At 32.3% G+C, this 11,886-nt stretch overlaps 1 protein-coding gene across 1 annotated transcript; it reads left to right on the plus strand.

Annotated features, from left to right (window-relative positions):
* Nucleotides 1-8,418: 8,418 nt before the first annotated feature.
* LOC130730740 (uncharacterized) lies at nt 8,419-11,495 on the plus strand. The gene is made up of 5 exons (XM_057582834.1): nt 8,419-8,493; nt 9,152-9,238; nt 9,505-9,562; nt 10,187-11,086; nt 11,194-11,495. Exons 1-5 carry the CDS (start codon nt 8,419-8,421, stop codon nt 11,220-11,222), a joined length of 1,149 nt encoding a protein of 382 aa, XP_057438817.1. The 3' UTR covers nt 11,223-11,495.
* The last annotated feature ends 391 nt before the right edge of the window (nt 11,496-11,886 follow it).

Here is an 11,886-nt window from a genome sequence, read left to right on the forward strand (position 1 = left end):
TTTTAAAATTTATTTTTTTATGAGAATTAATCTGAGAATGACACGTGTTATTTTTTTTCCCAATTAGTGAATATTCTGCACCCTAGAAGATTTTCTTTTCCTCAATCCTTTTGCTTTTGATTAAGAAGAGAAAAGCAGGAATCCTTGAAGCATATGACATCTTACAATTAGTTGAAGAACAAAATCAATTCATGAAGAAGATTGAAACAGAAACCCAAAATGAAGTCTTGAAGAATAAAATACCCTCCTTCACCAATTTGAAAGGACTGTGGTGAAAAAATTGTATTTAGTGTATTTGTGAATCTTGGGGCGGAACCCTTGTGAAACAAAAAATCAAAGGCACATTTCAGTTAAGAGAAACAAAAAATGGTGTATTGCCCCATATGTGCGCACCCCAACAAATTATCTATATATGTGAGAAAAAAACAAAATAATTCTCCCACCCAAAATAATTGTGGTTACTTCACCAATAAATTTATACTAACAATCAATTTAAATTGAACTTAAGGAAATATATAGAGCAAAGTAAGATAAGTCACCCAATTGGCATACTAAAACATGAGTATATGCAAAACTAATGAGTTTGAGGAAAACATGAACCAACCTTAAGAATGGGCTAAACATACTCATGAAGATTAAATGTGAGCTCTTCATATGCTTTCATCAATTTGACTGACATGTGCATCATTAAAAAAAATAGTAAGTTGTGCATCATTCACATACAGTGCAAATAGTATGCTTATACACACAGCTCAAACATGAAGAATAAAAACGGGCAAAATTTGAGAAATGAATATAAATTCAGGCTATCCTAAGTTTCGTAAATTTCTATAAATTATACCAAAATCTAGTTTAGAATGGTTTCACACGCATGGATTTCTACAAACTATACTAAAATCTGGTTTAAAAAAATACAAAAGCGGAAGAAGAACAATAGAAAAAAACATTACATCAGAATCAAAACGTTACGTTTCAACAAAGATTCGTCAAAGGGTCTATGCAAAAATTTGTAAACTTTTGGATCAAAACACATAAAATATGTGAAATTTAAGAATCCATGATTGAATTACGAACAAAGGATAAACTGAAATGACACAAACCATCAATCACAACATGATAAACTCATCTTCACGTAACATCATCTTAAGGCATACCTCTGTCCTGATCGCGACATGTGACAGAGGTAGAAATAACAGCTATCAAATCTCTGCGTGTCCATGGTAGCTTTGTGGACCCTCAGCACCAAATCAACTCCCTTTTCTTAGAATTAGCATTAAATAAATAATAAGATAAATTAAGATAAAATCAAGAAATAAACAACCTAAATCCTAATCAAATTTAAACTTTAAAAAGGTACTAAATAAAGATAGATAAAAACTACCAAAATCTAGCAAATCACAATAAAAAACTCATAAAATCCTGAATTAAATAAAAATATGAAAATTCAATAAAAATACCATAAAAATTCATTTATACTCTAAAAGTAACTCAAAAATAAAATAAAATATTTCATGAAATTAAAATTAAAAATAAACAATAAATAAGGATAGATAAAAACTATCAAAATCTAGCAAATCACAATAAAAACTCATAAAATCCTGCATTAATTAAAAATCCAAAAATTCAATAAAAATTAATTATTATACTCTATAAATAAATGTAAAATAAAATAAAATATTTCCTGGAAGTAAAATTAAATAAATAATAAGATAAAATTAAGAAATAAACAACCTAAATCCTAATCAAATCTAAAATTTAAAAAGGTACTAAATAAAGATAGATAAAAACTACCAAGTCTAGCAAATCACAATAAAAACTCATAAAATCCTGAATTAATTAAAAATCTGAAAATTTAAGAAAAATTAATTAATATACTCTAAAAGTAAATCTAAAATAAAATAAAGTATTTCCTGGATTTAAAATAAAATAAATAATAAGATATATTAAAATAAAATTAAGAAATAAAAAACCTAAATCTCAATCAAATCTAATATTAAAAAAGGTATTAAATAAAGATACATAAAAACTAACAAAATCTAGCAAATCACAATAAAAACTCATAAAATCCCGAATTAATAAAAAATTCGAAAATTCAATAAAAATTAATCAATATATTCTAAAAATAAATTTAAAGACCAAATCTTATCTTTTAAAATAATATCAATAAATTATTTTAGAATATATAAAATTAAAATATATATCAATTGAAAATTATATCTTCTAAAATAATATCAATTAATTAGGTTAGAATATATAAAATTAAAACATATATCAATTGAAAATTATATCCTCTAACAAATTGACACGTGGAATAATTTTTATGAGAATTAATCTGGTGCTGACACGTCACTAAGAATTAATCTGGTGCTGACACGTCACTATGGAAGTTCTTCTCTTCTAATATATATTGATTGATATTGATTGATATTGATATTGATAACATGTTTCAAGTCTCATATTGAATTTCAATTATATATTTCTTATTGTTGTGAAATTTAATTATATTATATCTTTTTAGAATATTAATTAAGTTGTATTGAATTAATCCCTGGGTTCAAGTTGTAAGACCTGGGTGAAATATGAGTTGGGTATTGTGGGTCTAGAGATCAATGCTAATATGAGCTGGATTAATCCCTAAAATGTGTAATTTATCATTCTGATATACCAAAAAAAAATTAATATTAGGAGAAAATAAAAAATATAAATATATTGGGTATTGTGGGTTTAATCAAAAGTAAAATAAGATCTCAACCACTTGAGTAAAATGTGCATCGAGACCTTATGGGTGCCTTAAATCTTATGTGGTTGTACGAATATAGCAATAAGCCTAATCAAGAATACTAGTTAGTCAGTTAAACAAATCTCATGAAATAGACAAATCTCATGAAATAGACTTAACATGTCACCCACAAACACAATGAGGAATACAAAGTACGCGCCACCTCATCTAGTTCTAATCAATACACTGTAGTCGACGTACCTTATTTAGGTGCAATAACTGTTAAGTTCAAACGCATCATAACGTTTTTAAAATCTTATTTTGATCATAACAATTTTATAGTAGAAGTTTCATTGAAAATTTATCTACTGATAACGTTCTCAATTTCAGGAGAAACTTGGTTATATGTCACACGCTTCAACGTTCTATCAAATATTAAAAGGATATTTTCCTCAGAAAATAGAAGTAACTCAATCTCTACTGTACCCCAGTGAAGACTCTGACCGTTCAATGCCACGTCATCAGCCAGATATATCAAGAAGTATTTTGAGCGCCAAAGTCATAGTTTGATTACAACAGGTTGTCCCACATTCAAATCCAATGACAACTATTTGAATCTCATTCAAACTAAAACACATGAAGACAAATTTACTTCAGCAAAAGGCACGCTGACCAACAAGGGAAAGTACAAGCCGTCAACGTCAAATTGCCAAATTGTCTCATGTCTGAAAAGTAGCCCAAAGTCTATCACCACCTACTAGCTGACAAACATCACCTTTTAAGCTAAAGGATAGACTTGCTTCAGAAGTAACATTTAATGAAGCTACCAACCAAGCCTTTTGAATCAACGGTCCGATATCAACCTTCAACGACTATCTCAACGGTTGGATTTTATCTCACAACGGTTACAACACTAGCAAGCAAGTATTTAAGACACACTTGAAGATCTGAAGAAACAAGAATTAACTCTGAGAATTCAAGTATTCAAGCATTCATTTTCAAACTTCTCAACAGCATTCAAAGCTCAAGCAGAGCCATAAATTCTGCCAAGTGAAAGAGAAAACCTCGTACCTTAAAAGAGTCATATCTTTTTATTCTCTTGACACTTTTTTAGTAACTCTCAAGTGATCCAATAGTCAGATCTGAACCCAAACACTTTGAGTTCCAGTGCTTTAAAGTCTCTACCTTTACTCTTGAAAGAAGAGAATCTCCGTAGAGTGATATAAATCTTTGTAAGATTTTAGGAGAAGTCCGGTACAATACTTATAGGAGGAGTCCTGCATAATACTTGGAGAAGTCCGTGATAATACTTGAAGAAGTCCGTGATAATACTTGGAGAAGTCCTGTCTAATACTTGTATTGGAGAAGTCCTTGATACTTGCTAGTGAAAATCTTGGTGGTGGCCAAGTACTAGACGTAGCCTAATCGTTTAGGGTGAACCAGTATAAATCTCTGTGTGTTGATCGTTCTGTCTTACTTACTGTTTAACTTCCGCTGCACATAATAGTTTACGAAAAGTCATACTTAAACGTTTTCTTAAAAGAACTAATATTCTTTTCATAAAACAAAGTTTTTAAAACGTAAATTTCAAGAACACAATTCAAACCCCCCTTTCTTGTGTTACTTATTTGCAACTCAATAACTGGATGTGTCCATCATTTGATAACATCCTTCCATGTCTTGCTATCAATGGATTTGAGATAGGCAATCATACGAGCCTTCCAGTAGTCGTAGTTAGTACCATCAAGAATTGGTGACCTGTAGGTAAAACCAACATCCTACGAATTGTCCATCGAACCAAAATTTGTCCTTCCTAGAGCTCACCAAACATAACAAGGTTCCTGCTCTGATACCAATTGAAATTCTTGTTCGCCTTAGATAGTTGTGTCACACAATGGTCAGGACATTGTGTAGAACATGCACACAGTAAAACACATCGTTAAAAACAAATCACAAGTGACAACAACTGCAAAGTAAATAACACAAGAGATGGTAACCCAGTTCAGTGCAATGTCACCTACGTCTAGAGGGCTTCAGCCCAAGAAAGATAATCCAATATTATAGAAAATCAAGTACACAAAGGTCTTAGTTGAACAGCCACTGGTCACAGTCTTCCTACCTATTCCTACCAATGGATTATTACTTAGAACTCCTCCTAAGTATGAGACCCCTCTCACTTTCTCTCACAATCACTGTCACACTGATTGAATCTCAAAGTACAAAATGGTTGTAGATAAACACTCTCAACGAGATACAACAACTCAGTGCTTATTTCATCAATGAAAGCACATGAGTTGATTACACACACTGAACTCACAAAAAAAACTCTGAATACAACTAACACATTGTAAATCTCTCTCGTACAACAGCTAGGGTTTCTTCAACACCTTAAATAGATGATCCACCGTCGATGTCTTCAATGGGCTTGAGCATCAAAGAGTCCATGTAGCAAAGTGGCAGTAAATCTTCAAAAAGATCTTCTCCACAAATAAGACCAATTCAACATTTAAGTTGGTCTACACGAATTAATCATATTTCTCCAAATAGGTTAATTCCACTAATCACAGAAGATACGTCCAGCTTATAAAACCGCGTGTAGCACCGACGAATCTTCACAATTAAAAACATAACGTGAAACAAGTAAAAAACTTCCAGCAACCTAAATCACAATGTCCTACCAGATGCTTCGAACATGAGGTTGCACATCAGACAAAGACAATGTTGTTTGTCACACCATTAAACAGATCACACAACTTAGACAAAATGTAGCCAATACTTAAAGAATCTTCATCAACACAAAATACTCAACATTATAGAAGATGTTAGGTCATTGAACTTGTTGAATTTGTCTTGTGAGCTTCAGTTGATCAAACCACGAATGTATTGACGATGTCACATCATAACACTTGTTGAACTGGCTGTCTTATACACATTCCTATGCAACATTTTACCTTCCTTCAGCATCCTTAGTCTTTAGGCATAGACTAGATATTTGATGCACAAATCATGATGCCTGATGAAGTCAAGCTAAGGCTTTTCATTGTTGAGTGGGCCTTGAGTGCTCTAGTTGACTTTTCTCCTTGTACTTTGACACTTATTTCTCGCACTTGTCTTCTTCATTCTTCATGTTGATTTTCTATAAGAACTTTTTTATTTGTCATTTCATCATAGTCTTCGGCGATTTGTCCGAAATTCATTTTTTTGTCTTGGTTTCATTGTTTTATTTTGGTATTCATTGCTTTGTCATAGTCTTCATTGTTTTGTCATTATTTAAACATTTATTCCTTTTGAGAGAGAACTCATGTGAACCTTACATAATTAATATTAGACACATTAACTGTCACGTAAGCATATTAACAGTCAGGTAAGCACATTTAGTGACAAAGAATGATAAATAGAAAAATATGGCAAAATTTTTAAAGAACTATATACTAGTTTGCCAATCTTTATTGTAAGGACCAAAGATAATGACTTTATGGTAGGTTTTGAAAAAAAAAATGATGGAAACGAAAGTGGAACATCGACATTCTCATAGGTCTAAAACTCAATCCTAGTTTTTAAATATACACAAGACTTGAACTACCAACTATTAGTGTGTTAAACATTATATTTTAGAAATTAATATATTAAAATTATAAAATAATCAATCAATGTTTTTAAACGTTGAATACTAACATTAATGTTATAATATGACCAAATCTTAATTTTTAAGAATTATAGTCATTGTTTTGTCGAATATGAAATGAACGTTCAAAAATATTATTTTTCAATGTAATCCTCATTTGAGTCTCTATCCACACAAACTTAGTAAAAAAAAAAGGCTTAAATATGTTGGAGGTCCCTCTAAAATAGGGGTCTTTTGGTTAAGGCCCCTACAATTTTTTTTGGGTGGAATAAGCCCCTAATGTGAAAATAATATATAGTGATAAACCCCTGCCGTGAGGTTCCGTTTAATTTCTCATGATTCTGCAAACGACGCTGACGTGGATTATATTTTGTGAAAATTATTCAATTAAAGAGGGTGCCACGTAAGTAAATTAGGGTTGAAAAAATAAAAACCCAAGTAAAAAACTCAAGTAAAATTCCCAAACATACTTGTGTTTTTTACTTTGGATTTTCATTTTATTTTTATTTTTTGATCCCTCATTTACTTACGTGGCACCCTCTTTAATTGAATAATTTTCACAAAATATAATCCACGCCAACGCCGTTTACAGAATCATCAGAAATTAAACGGAACCTCACGGCAGGGGCTTATCACCATATATTATTTTCACATTAGGGGCTTATTCCACCCAAAAAAATTTGTAGGGACCTTAACCAAAGCACCCCTATTTTAGAGGGACTTCCAACATATTTAAGCCAATTGCATGTTGTGCTAAAAATACATACGCAAAGAGAAAGTGCACCCTATCGCTTAAGTAATACACGATTGTAAGTCTCAATCATCCAACCAAAGGGACTAAGCAAATGTGTGGCTTCAAAGGGATGATAGTCAATATTTTGTCAAATGTGAAATGAATGTCCGACGATTTCAATCCATATCCTCATCAACTTTGAATTCATACTAGACACATTAACTGTCACATAAGCATATTAACGACCATGTAAGCACATTTGGTGATAGAGAACAATTAATAGACAAACACGACAAAATTTATAAAGAACCAAATACTAAATTGTCAATCTCTATTCTATGGGACCAAAGTTACAAACTTTTTGGTAGAGTTTTGTAGAAATGATGGATTAGAATGAAACAAGACATACTGATTATATTCAATGTTTTTTATATTTAATTTTAAGGTGGAACGAAACAGAAAATAATCCACCTTTAACTGTACACTTCGATTCCGTGAAAAATGGTGGATCAGAAGAGAACAAAATGGAACACTTACTTAAAAGTTTACAATGATAAAAATGCCGCTAATTTATATTCAAAATATTTAAGTTATATAATAATAGATAAATAATGAAAATAATTATGTATAAATTTTTTAATATTATTGGAATGGAACGGAACAAGACATAATTCTCCTTGAATGATACATTTTGGTTTCGTGGAAAATGGTGAATTAGAAGAGAATAAAATAGAACACTCACTTATTTTACACTAGCAAAAATGATGCTAACTTACATTCGAAATATTTAATTTATATAATAGTAAAAACAATTATGCATAGGTATATTATTATAAATTAATATTAGTTAATATATTACTAATATTAAAGAATCATTAATGCTTTTTCAACATGAAATACTAGCATTTAAAATGTAGTTTGACCAAATCTGAAGTTATTTATCTATCTATCTATATCTATCTATATTATACTATATATAAAGAGAGAGTTTTTGCAGCCTTGAGGGCAAATCAGTCATTCAATAAAGCATGACTCATGAATATATTATTTATCATGGACTTTTCTGTAATTGTGTAGATTATTTCATAGAAGATCAATCATGATCGTCAATTGGTTTTGATCTGGACCATTCATTCTTTTGTGCTCATCTCTTGCGGTTATAGTTTCAATTCAAATCCCTTCATTTTCTGTCGCAGACTCTTAGTATCTACAGTTTCAGTTGCTCCAGCTTCCACTAGGAGCCGTTTTGTCATTTGTGCCATGTATTCCCCTAACGTTTCAGTTGCTGAGTGCCCTTTAATTCACTGTGCACCCTAAGCATTCTCGCTCGCGGACTCTGCCATGCACTGTTCCGCTGCTCTGTTTCTCAATTTCGTCAATGCGGAGGTTTTGTCAATCCAATTCATAGCCATGCAGGTTCGTTATGTAATGATCTCAATCAATAACATCATCACCCATTCATCTCTATTCTATTCTAGGCGAGCACCAGTCTTTCTAATGAATGTTTTGTTAGAATTTTGGGTCACAAATGTAACTTTTAATTGTGTTAGGGCCATTATTTAATTAGCCAAAACTAAAGTGGTCTATTTAATATTGATCTTATGGCTAAGGGCATATGTGTTATGAAAAGGTATTGTGCAGATACCATAAGGCAATATTCTAATTTGATGAGGGGCCAAATTAGAAATATTGAAAACAGAATTGTAACTGATGCAGTTACTTATAGGGTTATGGTCCCCAATTGTAGACACAACACAGTAACGTGAAAAGTTTCTCCTCATCCCCATCAGAGGAAAACATCAGGAAACCCTAAGGGTGATCTACAATTGGAAGATCACAACCCCAGATCCTTCAGCGATTCCCATGGCTCATTCAGGTACGCTTCCGCTCTAGATCTTCATCATGTTTTTCGGGTATGGGTTAATCAAGTGTGGTTTAGGATTATGCTCCTATTTTCTGTATGGGTAGAAAAGCATGTGGTTAGGAACAAATCCTTATTTGTTAGAAACCTACAAGTGGTATCAGAGCCACCCATACCTAATTCATGTATGAATTTGGTAATTCTTGAAATTAGGTTTTCAATTTTGTGTTATTTGAAATTATACTCATTCAGTTTCATGAGAATTGGTGTTTGGGTTATAGTTTCGTGATTGCTGCTTCGGTGAGTTATCTTGGTGAATTATTTATTGGTTATCCATGTGTGTCAAAATTTTGACATTAACGTATCATATATATGTTAAACGAAACTGTTGGATGCATTTTTTTTCTAAAACAGTTCGTTGTTGAATTTAGATATTGATATTCACATATTGATATCAATAACCGTTTTTGATATTCACGTAATATATATATGCTACAGTGATAACTTTCATTGATGCTTGTTGATTTATATGCTATAGAATGCAACATGAAAATTCATTGCTGTAGAAAGCCAATGATCTAAATTCAGTTTCGGTTCCTGCAATTTGTTCATACTGTTCATGCAGTAAATGATTTAAGCTGCAATTTTTGTTTGCAATTCAGAAACCATATTCTAGATTGCCGTTTTGTTTTGTTTTATGGTTTGATTAAAATCAAAATCAACAAGAAAAGGAAAACTGTATGTCTGATGCTCTATGATGATATTAAATTGATACTAAATTCTTAGTATTTGTTAGTATAATCTTGGGCAAGAGAAATTTGTTTCCAATATGGTTATATCGAAAGATTCTGGTAAATTATTAGTGTGCGCTCAAATTTTGGCTATGGTCTGTATTTTTTATACAATTGTTTAATATTTTAAATGAGTCAATTAAAATAAGAAAGTCACAAAAGTGACCTCTTTTTATGGAGATTGCTCATAAGAAATATTAAAAGTTTGTGCGTGTGTATGTTTATCCATGCGAGTATTAATGGACCCCAAAGGAAAAGTTAATGCTTGGCCGGATTTCATACACACCTGTGATGATAAACATGTGATAATTTTAAGGGTTTACATGTGAATGATAAATCAATCCAAAGAAGGATTTGTTATTTGACATGATTTATTATCAATGTTTGATCATTACAACAAGAGTACCACTAGCAATCAGTATTACTGTCAAAAGACATGATATTGATGGTGCACTAGGTATCTTGAGATGGGTTATGCCATTATTTGAACATATTAATGATTCAATTTTTCTTAATGTGAGTATATTTACAGCATTTGTTTTTGTTCTATTTTCAGCAACTATTGGTTCGATATCTGCTAATCTGAATTCGGTTCCGATCCTTGATGGAACAAATTTTAAGGATTGGAAAGAGAACATGGAAATTGTTCTTGGCTGCATGGATCTTGACCTTGCACTAAGGGTGGAGAAACCCGCTTCTCCTACGGAATCTAGTACCTCTGAACAGAGGAAAGATTATGAGAAGTGGGATCGCTCCAATCGCATGAGTCTTATGATCATTAAGCGCGACATTCCTGAGGTCTTTAGAGGTACTATCTCGGAAGAGATAAAAGGTGCCAAAGATTTCCTTGTTGAAATTGAAAAGCGCTTTGCGAAAAGCGATAAGGCGGAAACAAGTACTCTTCTTCAGAACTTGATTTCCATGAAATATCAGGGCAAAGGAAATATAAGGGAATACATTATGGGCATGTCAAATATTGCTTCAAAACTTAAGGCGCTAAAGCTTGAGCTGTCGGATGACTTGCTCATTCATTTAGTATTGCTTTCTCTTCCTGCACAATTCAGTCAGTTTAAGATATCTTATAACTGTCAAAAGGAGAAATGGTCTCTTAACGAGCTCATTTCATTTTGTGTGCAAGAAGAGGAAAGGTTGAAGCAAGAAAGGAAAGAAAGTGCTCATTTTGTTAGCACCTCTAAAGACAAGGGCAAAAGAAAGAAAACTGTTGAGCCCAAGAATGAAGCTGCTGATGCTCCAGCACAAAAGAAACAGAAAGAGGATGATACCTGTTACTTTTGCAATGTGTCTGGGCATATGAAAAAGAAATGTACTAAATATCACGCTTGGCGTGCAAGGAAAGGTACATTTTTTGCTCTGGTATGTTCTGAGGTCAATTTAGCTTCAGTACCTAGAAACACTTGGTGGTTAGACTCTGGTGCAACTACTAACATCAGTGTTTCAATGCAGGGTTGCCTAAGCTACCGGAAGCCAAATGATGTTGAAAGATACATCTATGTTGGAGATGGCAAGACGGTGGAGGTGGAAGCTATAGGGCATTTTAGATTATTATTGTGTACTGGATTTTATTTGGATTTGAAAGACACTTTTGTGGTACCGTCATTTAGACGGAATTTAATTTCAGTTTCTAATTTGGACAAATCAGGTTATTCATGTTCATTTGGAAACAGTAAAGCCGAGTTGTCTTTTAATTCAAATATTGTTGGAACCGGTTCACTTATTGGATATGATAATCTATATTTGCTGAGCACTGTAGCCACCTATAGTGAATCCCTGAATGTGGAATCATGTGGTACTAAGCGTAAAATTGATAATAACAATTCAGGAGCATTATGGCACAAGCGCCTAGGTCACATCTCTAAAAATAGAGTTGAGCGGCTAGTGTCAGATGGAATTTTGGATTCCATTGACTTCACAAACTTTGATGTTTGTGTTGAATGCGTTAAAGGTAAACAGACCAAAACAAAGAAATTTGGTGCATATAGAGCTACAGGCGTCTTGGAATTGATACATACGGATATTTGTGGACCATTTCCAACACCTTCTTGGAATGGTCAACAACATTTTATATCATTCATAGATGATTATTCGAGATATGCATACTTATTTCTTATACACGAAAAGTCTCAAACATTGGATGTG

This window comes from Lotus japonicus, chromosome 1, assembly GCF_012489685.1.
Source record: "Lotus japonicus ecotype B-129 chromosome 1, LjGifu_v1.2".
Taxonomy (NCBI): Eukaryota; Viridiplantae; Streptophyta; class Magnoliopsida; order Fabales; family Fabaceae; genus Lotus; species Lotus japonicus.

Coding starts and splice junctions, on each gene's coding strand:
- LOC130730740 (XM_057582834.1), top strand. CDS start 8,419: ATGCACTGTTCCGCTGCTCTGTTTCTCAATTTCGTCAATGCGGAGGTT. Junction 8,494..9,151: donor TCCAATTCATAGCCATGCAG/GTTCGTTATGTA, acceptor TCTTGAAATTAG/GTTTTCAATTTTGTGTTATT. Junction 11,087..11,193: donor CGCTTGGCGTGCAAGGAAAG/GTACATTTTTTG, acceptor GTTTCAATGCAG/GGTTGCCTAAGCTACCGGAA.